General features: G+C 43.0%; 1 protein-coding gene across 3 annotated transcripts in view; it reads left to right on the forward strand.

Moving 5' to 3' along the window:
* RETSAT (retinol saturase) overlaps positions 1–16150 on the forward strand; it is a 144469-nt gene that overhangs the window by 41207 nt on the left and 87112 nt on the right. For 2 of the 3 annotated variants that reach the window (XM_069214225.1, XM_069214224.1), the window contains exons 2-8: positions 2969–3151; positions 4056–4294; positions 4752–4953; positions 6365–6562; positions 8929–9051; positions 14879–15017; positions 15192–15301. In XM_069214225.1, coding sequence (XP_069070326.1) covers positions 2969–3151; positions 4056–4294; positions 4752–4953; positions 6365–6562; positions 8929–9051; positions 14879–15017; positions 15192–15301 — 1194 coding nt within the window. The remainder of the gene's footprint in view (positions 1–2968; positions 3152–4055; positions 4295–4751; positions 4954–6364; positions 6563–8928; positions 9052–14878; positions 15018–15191; positions 15302–16150) is intronic. The other variant, XM_069214226.1, reaches the window with a different exon arrangement.

A 16150-nucleotide genomic window follows, 5' to 3' on the forward strand; every position in this document is an offset into this window, starting at 1 on the left:
AGTGTTCTTACAACAGCATTTTCAACATATGCCGGGGGGTGCACACATTTTTCACTGCATGCACTAGTACTAATATACTCCTCAGTGGATGAGAGAAATTAGAAGATGCTTAGCTAGATTTCAGATCAAATTCTCTTGATACTCAATCAGTTAATTTCAATATCTGTTTTACTATGTGGGGTTTCTTCTATACTGGAACTGTTTATATTGTGTTCTGTATTATGTTTTTATGTCTTTGCTTCATATTTCTCAGCATGTGGTGTGCTGGGAGGAGAAAAACGACCACTCCTCGTCTTCTATGGGGCACAGTGCTTGTCCCCTCGTATTAATGCCCCATCATTCAATTCATCCCCCAATCTATTCCTTCACAAGGTTTCCCAGTTGGGTCAAATACATAGAGCAGAAAAGATATATTCGTTTTCTACAATGAGATGGAAATGGAAAAGTAAGGTCTGGTTTGGAGAGTTTTGTAGATGTTGGTCAAGGGACAGACTTTAGAAGGATTTCCGATTGAAAACCCAAAATATTTTGTTGTGTGCTACAGCAAAGATACTGGGCCTATGCAGGTTGAGTCAAACCAGGGGCTTTGTTTTGTGTACATTCGCTCTGTGGTTTTTGAGAAATTTGATAATGAAATCTACATTATGTCAGTTGAGTTTGTAAATTGTGGGCAACTGTCAGTGCCCTGTGCCCATCACAAGCTGTGTACGGCATGTGGCTGTGATCAATGAGAACTGGTGTTGAGGACATTTGGCACAGGTGTGGATTAATGCCACATCTGTGCCCAGTACTCGACAGGTGTGTGGAAAGGATGGCTACCAAAGAAAAAGAACACTAGATGGGAGAGACCCCGTTGGCTATCAATTATTTAGTTGTCAACGCACAAAACAGGTCATAAATCCTATGTGTGCCATACGATTTATTTCTTATACATCATTTAACACACAGGATTTATGGGCTGTTTGGGGGGGGGGGGGGGGGGGGGAATCTCTCCTGCCAAGTGTTTGTAAATTGTTCAGTCTCCAACATCTCAGTGTAGGTGCCCTAGGAAGTGGCCAAAACCTTCGAGCAGCGGGTACTGGATAATTAGTCACAGTGGTAGAAAACTACCAAGTGAGTACAGTAAATAGCACAAATGCAGCCATGCCCAGGAACTACTGAGGTTAGGATGCAGGCAACCTCTGTGCAGTTGCTAAAGTATACCATACAAATCCCCACCAAAAACACTAAAGAACATCCGTTTGGAGACATGACAGTTGCGTAAGATCAGTTACTAATCAATGAAATATATTACATTTTTTTTAAAAACTTCATATTTAGGATTGTTACAGCAGTGATCCAAAAACAAAACAATCCATTTGTAAGTTGTCGTTAGGTGAGCAGCTATAATTTATTCTAACACGAGCTCACACCACACATTACAAGTGACATAACTGATCATCACAAATTCATTTTCCACTGGCATGATCTGTGACATCAGATATGAAAACATCTCCCTTAATCAAACCTAGTATTGGAAATATTTAGCCTCTTTCCGTGCACAGTGTCCGCTCGGTATTGGCAGTGCAACTGAAGCCTCACATCTGCATTTCATACCTGTAAGAGCATCTGTTGCCTGGGAGTGTCACTGCAGCAGTGTTTGCTCTACATGTGACCACTGCAGGGTTATCTAGTTTCTGATGCACACACTGCAGCCTTGAATTTGCACTTAATGTCTGTGATGCTGTGTATTACTTGGACTATAAATGTAGCTGCCCTTCTTCTTTATCTATCATTTGCTCGCTAACAATGGCCCTTCGGCCTTTACTCTGCAAGCAGTTTCTATAAGGACATCAGTCTGGTGGGCTTGAGCCTTTCCTCTCCATACCACGTCTGTGAATTAATGTTCTTGCCGAGTGTGGCTGTCTTGTGCCATGTCATTGATGATGTATTGTGTGTGTCATCTATTATGTTTCATCTGGGGTTATGAGCAGTGCATTGACGGTGTGACGGTTGCATTGCTTACCACAATTGCAGGATGTTTGGATGGAAATCATAGGGCTGCCTTCAAGTGATGTTTTTCCAGGCAATTCTCAGTGTGTTTTGGACTGGGTAAGAACTGATCTGAGGAGCCATAATATCCCTTAATGACAGTTTGTGTACGTACATCCAATTAGATAGATACTTAGGTATGTTTTAATAGTTGTCTCCATTTCACAAAAAGCGGTAACCGGATGGAGTGGTTCACCAAACAAAATCACATGAGAAGGTGCAGTCAGTGAACAGGAGCATTGCAATACGATCTGTTACCGGTGCGACTACCGCGTTCTTAAGACCTACAGTTACAACTTAATTACAATCATTTATCAACACCTCCGAAATAAATTTTTAAAAAAGCATTGCCCACATCAGGGTATGAGTGTGTGTTAAATCTTCCATCAGTGTCCTTTCATCTTTCACCAGAATTTGCCTGTTTTGTGGATTTCACTTTAATATGATCAGCTCTACAAAGGCCAACAGAGCCACTAGCCAGACAGTGAACCTCGAGTCCTGTTGTGATTGCAATTGCAATTTTCCTAGTAGGATAGCCAAATAAATAGTTTTACTCTTCAGAATTTAATTTGTCGTCCTGGATAGTGAATCTCATAAAATGTTTTAAGGTGTACATGAACCACTACCACATAAATGGACCACATGTTGTCCATGCTGCACCAGTCTCTGCCTTCTGCTTCTAGGTACATAGCCGGCTAAATACTCCGGGCGCCACGCGTGAGATTGTCCCTGTAGCGGGGTATTGGTACTCCTACAAAGACTAAAGCTATTTCCATACTGTGACTGGTTACTGGTGTCGCCGGTGCACCAACTTCAAAGCAAGTTGTGACTGTCTCATTGCTGAATGCTGTACCTTTGCTCCTCATAACTGTGGAGATGTTATGCAAGTCATTACCACCATTTTGTGGTCATTCGATTCATCTCTTTATGTCCAAAGGTTTTGCGGTGGAGAAGATTCCAGAGAACCTGGATGCCGTTGTGATTGGCAGCGGTATCGGCGGGCTGGGGGTGGCCGCAGTGCTGGCGAAGGCTGGGAAAAAGGTGCTAGTCCTGGAACAGCACACCAAAGCTGGGGGCTGCTGCCACACCTTCTCAGACAAGGGGTACGAGTTTGATGTTGGTGAGTGACCAGCTGTCATTCAGAGCTCTTTGTTATCTTTTGTACATTTGTGATACTGGTTTCAATGTTTGTGAAATGTTCAGGTGTGGGATGTCCAGCAGTGAAATGAGATTTAAAAAATTGGGTAACGGGACCATTACTGGTATTGTATTGTAGTGGTGTTTATATAGCATTTTCCATATCTATTCTAAAGATTAAAGCGAATTCTCGATTGTTAAGTAAGTAGAAAATGCGTACGCATATTTTTCGTACATTGCCGTAGCCCTACATTGCATATCATAGTTTTTAATTAGTGGCAAGTAAACTCTGCACTAAGGGCAATACTGCTGGCGTAATAACCTGCACACTAACTCTCTGAGGTCATCATTACTAGCACAACAACTGCCCTGAGATGCAGAAGAAAGTAATTAAGACTGGCCAATAACTGTGGTGAGGCCATGATTTGATGGGTGGTTCTGAAGGAGGTGTATGTGGCACATGGCCACTCCATCTTTGACCCTTCTGAAGTTGATCAGTTGAGTACTATTAAGTTGCGCAATAATGATAACATCTCTCATTTACAGACCCACGAAACAACGATTTTGCTTTAGAAAGCGTTCTTCAAAAGAGCAGGTTATATCTGATGTTGGTAGGTTTACCAGCACAGTAACAGAGGTTGAGGTGTGAGAAAAGCTACAGTAATTATGTGTCGATAATTATTGGATATCTAACGAACTGAACTTGATTAATGATTGCCTGAGGGTGGCATGATGACCCTTCCTATAGCCATTTACTAAATAAATGCGGAAACATAGTGATGAGCATAAATGAATGCAGCAAAATACTCAGAAGATTGCTTTAAAATACTCAAATCTGAAGCCTGATCATAGAATGCATTGAATGCTTATATCTGGCTTGCTTACAGGAATCCATTACATTGGAGGGATGGACAATGGCAGCGTGCGGTTCATAATGGATCAGCTGACTGAAGGGCAGTTGCAGTGGGCTCAAATGGACAGTCCCTTTGACGTGGTTATTTTGGGGGACCCCAGTACCAGCAAAAGGTACCCCCTGCACACCGGGAGAAAGGAGTATGTAGAAGGACTGAAAAAACACTTTCCAGGGGAGACCAACGCCATTGATAAATTCATGCAACTCGTGAAGGTAACATATGCTCTTTCTTGGAAAATAAGACACTTCATTTCCCACCTGACTTGCACTGACGGGTAAATGGTGAGATTTCCTGTGAGGTAGGTGTCTCCAGAAAACTCGTCGGACTGGAGCTTTTAGTCCATCTAATTTGCGTGAATGAGATTTTTCCTTCATAATAAAGTGTAACTTTAGTGGCACTTTTTTAAAGTGATCAGTTTAGGGCCATTCCGCAGCAAAGATATAACCGGTTCACCTCACCGAGTGATTCTCCAATGAATGAATTTTCGATGTGTTGTTGCCTCCAGTCTTGCCTCTTTTTAGACCAAAGGCCTATTTTGTGGTCTGAAAATGATTGTAAATGTAATGTGATGCTCTTCCATCTTCTGCAAAGTAAAGCAGGGGAGCTACACTGCTGCCACAGTTTGTCACACGTGGTTTAGTGTTTGGTTTGCTTTCTTTTTTCTTTCAGTCTGCTTCCAGAAGTGTATATCACGTTGTTGTCCTGAAAATTATACCCCTTCCTCTGGCCAGATTCCTCATTTGGACAGGCCTGGTCGCCTGGCTGTCTCCGTTTTTTAGGTTGGCATCCAGGACTGTCACGCAAGTGGTGAATGAGCTGACCGAAAATCGGGAACTGCGAGCTGTGTTTGGGTACATCTTTGGTACTTATGGTATGTCACCTCTGTGTAGACCAATAGTGTTTGTTGTATTTATACCGTTTTTGATTGATGCCACCTGCCTGATTTTTAGCATTCCCTGTTCTTGTTAGGACCATTAATCCACGCCTGGCTCTTCATGTTGTCTCTCCTTGTGCTGGTGCACTGGGCCTTCTTGCCTGTAGAGCAGAAATGTTGAATGCAGTACTGACTATGGTGGCAGAATTTCTTTCCCTTGGTGGTCTGGCATTTCTGGGTGATCCTCCAGGCCCAGAGTGTACGTTTGATGCATGACGATCCCCATTGCAGGTCATGCAGTCCGACCATTAATCCATGCCTGGCTCTTCATGTTGTCTCTCCTTGTGCTGGTGCACTGGGCCTTCTTGCCTGTAGAGCAGAAATGTTGAATGCAGTACTGACTATGGTGGCAGAATTTCTTTCCCTTGGTGGTCTGGCATTTCTGGGTGATCCTCCAGTCCCCGAGTGTACGTTTGATGCATGACGATCCCCATTGCAGGTCATGCAGTCCTTTGCCTTTCCAAAGATCAGTATAGACTGTCCCAGAAGAAAGGTGGAATGACTTTGGTACAGTAGACCAGTTGGCAAGGGATACTGGTCATAAATCATTAAAGCGAGAATGGGTTTCACTCTGGTAGACAGGGCTTTTGTATTGCAAAAGCCGGCCTTCCGTGGATCTACAGAGAAGAGCTGAAGAGAAGGGCTACCTCTCCCAACCCACCAGGTTTAGCTGAGACCATGAGTCTCTGGGAGTGGCTGTGCCTCCACGCTGATATGTCCCACAGCTCAATGCCTGCATGTCAGATAACCACTCTCCCCTATGAAACAATGAACTCTAGAACCCAGTAGCCCATCCCCACACAAGACACTCACTGTAGACCCCTAGAGCACAGCCATCCTCCATGCGTGTTCCATATTTGATGAAGGTGTGTGGACCTCGCATCTGGGAGACTACACAGACCTTTAAATGGGGAAGCTGGAAATTGCCTCCCATTTTTCCAGTCCTAAAACAGGTAAAAAGGCCTGCACCTCGGACTATGGATTATACTCCTACCACTGCTAGTCACTCGAAACCTGGGTAGTGAGGGCAGTAGCCACTATAATACTTCTGCACTTTGGGTTTCCCCTCGTTGCAAGAACCCAGGTCCCACTGCTAACAAGAGTAAAACATGAGTACTTCAAGTGGGATTTGCATGGTTCTAGAGTCCCTTGGGGGGTGAAAATGAATAGTGTTGTCCTGAAAAAAGTACAGTGGCAAGGTGTGCAGCTTCACAAAGCCATGAGAAGGAATTTCAAAAAGGCATCGTAACCTTAATAAATAAATATTGTATTTTTCCAGGGGATGTAAGTGTGACATCCTCGTCCTTTAGACAGCGGCACATAATGTATATTTCTTCCACCACTTTAGGCCTTTTCCCAAAGGATGCCAGCTTCGCCTTGCATTCTATTCTTATTGAGCACTACATTGAGGGTGCGTGGTATCCGAGAGGGGGTGCCAGCGAGATTGCCTTCAGCCTGATCCCCGTCATTGATAAATCTGGCGGTGCCGTTCTCAACAAGGCCCCTGTCCAACGCATCCTTCTTGACAGTCAAGGAAAAGCCTGTGGTGAGTGTCTTCTTCTGTATTGACTCTCCTCTGTAGCCCTGCATTACAGGGAGTGCAGAATTATTAGGCAAATGAGTATTTTGACCACATCATCCTCTTTATGCATGTTGTCTTACTCCAAGCTGTATAGGCTCGAAAGCCTACTACCAATTAAGCATATTAGGTGATGTGCATCTCTGTAATGAGAAGGGGTGTGGTCTAATGACATCAACACCCTATATCAGGTGTGCATAATTATTAGGCAACTTCCTTTCCTTTGGCAAAATGGGTCAAAAGAAGGACTTGACAGGCTCAGAAAAGTCAAAAATAGTGAGATATCTTGCAGAGGGATGCAGCACTCTTAAAATTGCAAAGCTTCTGAAGCGTGATCATCGAACAATCAAGAGTTTCATTCAAAATAGTCAACAGGGTCGCAAGAAGCGTGTGGAAAAACCAAGGCGCAAAATAACTGCCCATGAACTGAGAAAAGTCAAGCGTGCAGCTGCCACGATGCCACTTGCCACCAGTTTGGCCATATTTCAGAGCTGCAACATCACTGGAGTGCCCAAAAGCACAAGGTGTGCAATACTCAGAGACATGGCCAAGGTAAGAAAGGCTGAAAGACGACCACCACTGAACAAGACACACAAGCTGAAACGTCAAGACTGGGCCAAGAAATATCTCAAGACTGATTTTTCTAAGGTTTTATGGACTGATGAAATGAGAGTGAGTCTTGATGGGCCCGTGGCTGGATTGGTAAAGGGCAGAGAGCTCCAGTCCGACTCAGACGCCAGCAAGCTGGAGGTGGAGTGCTGGTTTGGGCTGGTATCATCAAAGATGAGCTTGTGGGGCCTTTTCGGGTTGAGGATGGAGTCAAGCTCAACTCCCAGTCCTACTGCCAGTTCCTGGAAGACACCTTCTTCAAGCAGTGGTACAGGAAGAAGTCTGCATCCTTCAAGAAAAACATGATTTTCATGCAGGACAATGCTCCATCACACGCGTCCAAGTACTCCACAGCGTGGCTGGCAAGAAAGGGTATAAAAGAAGGAAATCTAATGACATGGCCTCCTTGTTCACCTGATCTGAACCCCATTGAGAACCTGTGGTCCATCATCAAATGTGAGATTTACAAGGAGGGAAAACAGTACACCTCTCTGAACAGTGTCTGGGAGGCTGTGGTTGCTGCTGCACGCAATGTTGATGGTGAACAGATCAAAACACTGACAGAATCCATGGATGGCAGGCTTTTGAGTGTCCTTGCAAAGAAAGGTGGCTATATTGGTCACTGATTTGTTTTTTTTTTGTTTTTGAATGTCAGAAATGTATATTTGTGAATGTTGAGATGTTATATTGGTTTCACTGGTAATAATAAATAATTGAAATGGGTATATATTTTTTTTTGTTGAGTTGCCTAATAATTATGCACAGTAATAGTCACCTGCACACACAGATATCCCCCTAACATAGCTAAAACTAAAAACAAACTAAAAACTACTTCCAAAAATATTCAGCTTTGATATTAGTGAGTTTTTTGGGTTCATTGAGAACATGGTTGTTGTTCAATAATAAAATTAATCCTCAAAAATACAACTTGCCTAATAATTCTGCACTCCCTGTAAGTATAATTGGACCAACTGCACTTTTTATTACAATTATGGCTCTCGTTTTTTTTTTGTTTTTTTGTTTTTTACATTTCCGTCTATATTTAAGCATCTTTATGTATTTTCTAATTTTATCTGTGTTTATCCATATTTATTTTGGGTTTTGTGAAAAAATGAAGCAGAAACTAGCATATTTTAATTTAATTAAATTAATAAAAGTACAGATACTTGAATGCCTGACAGATTTCAATAAAAAGTACACCCATAGATAATAAATCAAGGCACTTAAATGAACACATAAACATTTTAGTATCAAACTTGCGCACATCTACAATTGTTTAAGTCTCATTCCTAAACTTTCGCTCTTTTTTTGCTCCCTTCTCTGTCATTCCAGTAGCTATTGGCATGGCAGCCAGGATTGACATTTCTAATCAATAAAAAAAAATAAAAAAAACTTTTCATTTTTTTTATTTCCATTAAAAAAATAATTAGAGACAGGACAATAAATTGTTTTCTCTCTGTATTTACCTGAAAAAAATTAGTAAATATAGAAAAACTGGGAGCCTTAATTATGATGGAAAATTAAACTTTTTTTGTTTTTATCTGGTATTGTAACAGTGCTTGTGAAATTCATATTTTAATTCTCTGTTTAAAAAAAACATCCTTTGAAGGGGATCCGGTTGGGACGTCTGCTTCTGTATGTAACGGTTTCATGATTATCTGTAGAAAATTCAGCTATGGTCGCTTTGAAAGACCTTCCCTATGTGAACCTCCTTTGTATTTCAGGTGTTAGTGTGCACGCAAAAGGCCAGGAACCAGTGAATATTTTTGCCCCAGTTGTGATTTCAGATGCTGGAATATTTAACACGTATGAGAAGCTCTTGCCAAACGAGGTGCAGAGCTTACCTGGTAAGTGAATGCCCCAAGGGTGATTTGCCAGGTACACTTGTTTCTTGACTGGCATCAGGGGTGTGGAATTTATTAAAATATCTACTTGTCCAGTGGACAGGTTGCTTCTCAAATCTACTTGTCCTGTAAAAAGATCTACTTGTCCCTTTGGTGCCATGTAGTGTGGCGACAAATTATGGCAGCAATCTCATTATGTAAGTGCTCTGATAATAGCCTCTCTGATTATGTCAGGGCTACTACCATAGTAGGGCTTAAATACTTGCAGTTTCAATCCCTACTGTAACAATTTCCTTATTTTGCCACCTTTCTGCAGATCTGCATACTGGGGCTGGAGGAAGCAGTAAGCAACAGTTCTAGGGCTGGAATGCCTTTGAGTCTGCAAACCTACTAACCTGCATGTTTTAAAGATTTTTACCAGCTTCTCTCTAATATTTTCCCATAATAAGAAAGGTTGGACATTTACTCCTGACAATGGCAGAATTAGAACTTGTTCCAGGGTTGGGAAGAAAGTGGCTGGAGGGAAAATGAACTTGCAAATGCTCAATAGATTTTTACATGAGCAAATCTACACATCGTATTTACCCATGCTAAAATACAGTTCACAAATATTTTATAGGGTACAACATATACCATGGGTGCACTTTTGTGACTTTCTTTAAGAATTTGGGGCCACATGTAGGTAGGTTCAGATTTGCGACCTACAAATTGCGAGTCGCAAATCCGAATGTAGGATGGTGTCCCTGACACCATCTGTGATTCGCAAGGGCTTCGCAAATGCCCACCTCATGAATAATCATGAGGTGGGTCGCAATTTGCGACCCCCTCGCGAATGGCGGCCCTCACAGGGATGGTGGCCTGCTGGAGACAGCAGACCACCAGGTCTGTGACTGCTTTTCAATAAAGCAGTTATTTTTTTTGTAATGCAGCCCGTTTTCCTTAAAGGAAAATGAGATGCATAACAAAAATGAAAAATGAAACGTTTTCGTTTCATTTTTTCAGAGCAGGCAGTGGTCCACAGGACCACTGCCTGCTCTGAAAAAATGTTTACAGTGACATTCACAATGGGGAAGGGGTCCCATGGGGATCCCTTCCCTTTTGCGAAAGTGTTAGCACCCATTTGAAATGGGTGCAAACTGCGATTGGTTTGCGCCCGCGTTCGCGGTCACAAAACAATCCTACATTGCACTGCGAGTCGCAATTAGGAAGGGAACACCCCTTACTAATTGCGAGTCGCAAACCCGTTTTGCGATTCGGTAACCAGGTTACTGAATCGCAAAACTGGGTTTGTGCATCGCAGTGTGCTTTTTGCATGTGGGTCTTGGTCCCTAATTAGGTCTGGTGTTAACAAAGACATTTTGTTTTTATTAAACTTCTATTTCTCTCTCTTTCGGCCGGCTTTACTGTGAGCGATCGCATTCTGCTCTTCCACAAGGAGCATATTGGCACACAAAGTAGTTTTGTTCAGTGTCAGGAGCTACAGTGGCAATCAGTGACGTAACGAAACTGGAGGGTGCCCCTTTGTAAAGAACATGGAGGAGCCCCCTCTCCAGACTCACTCAGGGCAGGTGCTGTGCTGAAGGGGCCCCATGGAGGGCGGCTGCGGGGCCTTTGTTATGCCACTGGTGTGCTTTTAGAGAGTTCAAAAACTTTTTTGGGGGGGTTTGCCAGTGTTTGTTACAATGTTGAGGGCCTGGTAGCTCCCACAACAATAAAGTGTTACAAAAGCCATGTCAAAACAAGACACGCATTGATGAAACTAAAAGACTTATAAAAATATGTCAGATCAGTTGCCTTTGTCAGTGTTTGTTTATTTTCATGCTTCCCATAATCGTGTTGAAAATGGTTACACTGATTTTCCATTAGAAATATTTTTGGGAAATACTAGCATGCATCAACACATTTTACTAAATGACACTTCATTTACATATAATCAGAGAGCATTCTGGGAGCATTAAACTTAGCCTCATAGCCTAAACTTTTCAAACATGTGTATACACGTTTTTTTTTTTTTTGTACTGGAACCAACGTCAGTTGTGAAGTGTGACCTTAAAACATTTATTTACAGCACTCACCCTAATAATGATGACTTTCAAATAATGAACCATAAATACAAGTTCGAACAGCATTAACTTTTGGAAACACATTAACTCAACTGCAGAGAGTTCCACTCTCTGTAATCAGGCAGCCAAAGGGTTTGTGCTGCAGGGGGTTGGGCCTACTTGTCCCAAGGACAAAGTAAACATAAAAACTTGTAGCCCTTGACCCCAAACAAGATGTCCCGGGCGTCGGGCGATAGGAATTCCACATCCCTGCTGGCATTGTTTTGCTTTGATTTATGTAGAAAACTACGTGACCCGGTCTTCAGGTGAGGAGTGCAGTACCCAATATATTCACCAGAAATCCTGTGTATTAAGTATTGGATTGAAACTATTTGGGTGTGTAGCTTTGCAGATTGGGATCCTACAAAATTCTATTATGATTTTACAAACATGCATTATGTATCTACTAATTTGTGGGCCACTTTCTCTCTTAAACCTTCTGACGGTGCCTTTTCCGTTCTCAGTGTGCCATGTCATAATCGTTCCCATGACTGTTATGTGTATCCTCATACAAACACGTTTTCACAACATGTTTTCCAGAATCGTGCCTGTGTATTTCTGATAGCCTTTCTTGGTTACTCGATGTCCAGTCTATGCCTTTAATGAGCATTTCTATTCCTTATTCTTTCACTGAGGACTTAGTTTTATTGGTCACGTTTTTATCTTCAATGAGTCCTCCTTCTACGCATTATGCTTCTTTCTGCGAGTCATTTTATGGGCCTCTTTTTAGGTCTAGCGTGTTAGCCAAGACCTTTTGACTTTAGGTTAAATTATATATAAAATACACTTAACTATAAGACTTTTTACCAGCCCTCTTCATGAATTCAGTCTGTTGTTGTCATTCAGATGTTTCCTGCGCCCAAGGTAGTATATACCATGAGGCAGTGGGCCATCTTATTCCAGCGATTGGCTAACTTTACTGTGAGTGACGACGTTCTGCCCTTTCACAACGACAACAACCGCACACAAAGTAGTTCCCTTCAATGCCAAGGACGTCAATGGCAATGTGTGTTTTTAAGACTGAAACATTTTTTTCTTGCTTTTTTCCAATGTAGTTTTAAAGGTATGCAAGCATTTTTATAAAAACTATGACCAAAGGAAATAAGCATTGACAAATCCAAAGGGCTGGCCAACTCCAGACTGAACAGCTTCGTCAAAGTTTGTTTAAGGAGTCCAGTTATATTCTTTTGTGTCTCTTCCGTGAATTTGAATACCTTTCCTTTTGTTTCTGCAGTTAGTGAGTCTGTTTACTGACCTTAATGAGACCTTTCGATTTAAAGTCACTCTTGTTACTTATATGGCCCCAGGTGGACACACTGCTGTTGCAGACCTTTAATTAAAGCCCTAGCGAACGGTGAGCTGCTCAGAGACCTCAGAGCAGCAGACATAGTAGCGATTCCAAAGCCGGGCCTCCGTGGCACCCGCTGCAAGGAATACAGGCCAATAACTTTGCTGAACGCAGAGGTCAGAATTTGAGCTAAAATGTTAGCTAACTGGCTCTCGGGTGTGATCGACTGCCTTGTCCGCCCTGAGCAATCTGGATTTATGCCCGCTGGGCCACCAGACACAACATACAGAGGGTCAACAACGCCATCGAGATGAGTACCTGACTTCCAGGTTACCAAACACTGCTGCTGGTAGACTTCCAGAAGGCATTCGACTTGGTGACTAACTGTTCGTCCTCTTGATCCGTTTTGGCTTTGGGCCAAAATTCATCAGGCATGTACGACTAACCCCTGGTGACCTGGGTATGAGTGTATGCGTTGTTTCACAGCTTCCGATGGTCAGCAACAGAATAGCCCTCCACACAGATTGTCTTACTATATCTGGACAACTCTGAGATGATGAGGCTCTGTGCCCTTCAATTCTACAATGTTTTTGAAATTTACTCTGGCTTACATATGAACAGGGCCAAATCATCCATATATGTCCTATTGCCCAATGCCTGAATGGCATGGCATGCGCACTAGAGCTGAAGGTGCTTACCTTGTGGTTTAAATACCTGGGGTTCTTAATCACTGAAAATAGGGCCTGGGCATACGAGATCAACCTGCAGCCTCAACTGGAGGGCTTGGTGAAGGACATGAAATTTTGGCTCCCGGATTGCCCTTGAAAAGTGCTGGCAACCTACTTTTGAAGGTGGCATAGCTACCCTAGGCATACTACGATATTGCGGGGCAGTGCACCACCTGATAATTAACAACTGATGGTGTGAGGGATTTGACGACCCAGCATACAGGGTGGAGGGGTGGGTCAAGGACCATGGTAGTCTTCTCCCGCTTACTGTGCTTTGGGAATATCCTGAGGTCCTGCCCACCTTCACAAGAGTTGTTCTGTCTAGCTGGATGGACACGGCAAAGGCCATGAGATGGGTAGGCAGGCTCACACTGGGGACCCCACTGTGGAAGGGGACTAGACTCCTGCAGGTCTCCGCTGTTCGTGGAGTCTCCATATTGGACACCATAGGTATATCGAACTTGGACGATGTACTCCACAATGGTTCACAGAAGTCCTTCCAGGAGCTGCAGGCAGAACATCACATGCACCGCACCCATCTCTGAATACTCACCCATGGAGGCGAAAATCCTACTAACTGATAATAAGTAACACACATTGTCCATTATACCAGATGTTGCTGTGCAACCAACCAGACCCTCTGGTCTGGTTGCGGGAGGCATGAGCACAAGACTTGGGACCACTGGAGAATGAGGACTGGATTTAGATAGTGACTGCCCCCAGGGAGGTGGCGATAGCTTCTCAGTTCCGGATGACCCAGCTCAAACTGTTAGATCGCACATTCCTTAGGAGAACACAACTGTTCAAAATTGGATTTGTTGGCTCGGGATGTTGCATGTGCTGTAACGACCCACTGGGGACCTGATAGATTCTGGCACTGCCCGGCTTTATCACACTTTTGAGCGGTTGTACTGGGAACCTTGGAGACAATACTGGGCTGGAAGATCCCTTCAGACCCAAAAGTAGACATTCTACATATCACAGAAGGTATAGGGAGTGACAGACATAAAAGAGCGCTGCTCTGGTTGGGACTACTGATAGCTAAGCGCCACATTGCATGGGCATGGAAAGGTTTAGGGCACCCTCAGTAGATAGATGGGCCACTGGTATGGATCATTGCATGAGTCTAGGACATCCAATTTACTTGGCCAGGGGGTGCCCACATAAAAACCATGAAGTCTGGAAGGACTGGGTCGTACACAGAGGGATACACTTGGAACTATGTCCACCTCAACTATGGTCAATGGAAGGGGACATGCATCTCCATGGGGCTGCATTTTATTGATTGCATGGGCAGCGATTGAGGTTTAAAGCTATTTGTCTGGTCATGGTTGGGGTTAAATCAATGGGGCTCATTAATTGGCATGTACTGTGGTGAATCTATTTTACTTTACTGTTGGCTCTGTACCATGCTTGGGCATTTTGTGGTTAAAATCAATAAGGTTTTTGAAAAATAAATAAAGTCCCTCTTGTTTCCTCCGTGAGTCTGTTTAAAGCATCAGTGTATCTTTAGAATGTGTTTATTTACATCTCTTCTGGTCTGTGGGCCCATCATTTGCCTCTACAGCGGGTCAAGGTACTATCCAATTTACGTTGTTGCAGTTAGTCCATTGTTAAACTCCTGCCTCATTGTTTCTTTTCATTCAGTAGTATATGTGCACCATCCATAATTAAAGCATCAAATGGCCACCTGACTCTTTCTTTTCCTCCAGGCATTCGCTCCCAGCTCAGCATGGTGCACCACGGCGTCGCTGGAATAAGCCTCTTTTTGGGTATCAGAGGCACTAAGGAGGAGCTGGGTCTCACTGCCACTAACTATTTTGTGTTCCCCGACAAAGATATCAATGAATTGTAAGATATGCTATTCACTATGAAAATTCTTACAACAAAAGTTTGTTGCATAGAGCGGCACTAGGTGACTGGCTTGGTACACAAGAGAAGTGTCAGACGAATGGAGTGAATTAGTTTGAAAGGCCTTGGAGAACACTTCTGTCTCTTGAGTGACTGACTTCACCTTTGTTTCAGGGAAGTTCGTTACTGCAGTGCCAATCGGGAGGATGCTGCGGGCAACATCCCAATGGTGTTTGTGGCCTCACCATCAGCCAAAGATCCCACCTGGGCTGAAAGGTTCCCAGGTACTGCCACTCTCGACTGTGAAGCAGCATAATGCAATGCAAAATTAGGATAAATTATTTTATGCCATTTGTTTGTCCTTATAGCACTCTTTACAGTATTAGGTGCATTTTTGAGATCTCTTTTCTACCATAATCATATTGGCGCAATATCAGAGTGTTAGAAGTTGTGTAATGGTGAATCAAGTCAATGATGCATTTAAATGATGACGGCTGAATGGATTAAAGGGATAATCAATTTTAGTTGAAGTCTTAGAGTGTTTGTGTCAGGATGAGGCAGCCATAGGAATTTACACTTGATCCCATTTTCTGGGAATTAATAGTTATTGTTTACCCATCCACACTTTGTTGGCTAGATGGTTTTGATGCTGCATTGTATGCATGAGAATACAGACTTGCTGTCTGTTCCGTGTTTATGGGTTTTGGTATGTGAAAGGAATGTAATTTACTATCGGGGTGGTATTACTTTGTCAATTATATGGCCTTTATGCTGTGTTGTACAAGGGTTAAGGATGGCTGTTAAATGTGTTCTGCCATTGTCTGCATTTATGTAATTTATGTCTATTACGTTTTCAACAGGCGATAGAGCATAGTGTCGCATGCCTAGAGGCCACAGTCATAAAATGTAATTATATTCATATGTACGTAATAGAGAAAGAAAATGCAACACCAATGTATTTGAGACGAAACCTCATTGCATCTACAGCACCGAGCATCGTGTACAGACAGAGGAGCTTGCAGTTTAACAGTTACAAATAGGCCACCTGCTGTTTGGAAGACATCTGGCCCCGGATCACAAAAGCATTTTCTGGGTCAGAGGTTATCACAAAGCATGAGACCTCAAAGGATGTA

The sequence above is a fragment of the Pleurodeles waltl genome, chromosome 11, assembly GCF_031143425.1.
Source record: "Pleurodeles waltl isolate 20211129_DDA chromosome 11, aPleWal1.hap1.20221129, whole genome shotgun sequence".
NCBI classification, from domain to species: Eukaryota; Metazoa; Chordata; class Amphibia; order Caudata; family Salamandridae; genus Pleurodeles; species Pleurodeles waltl.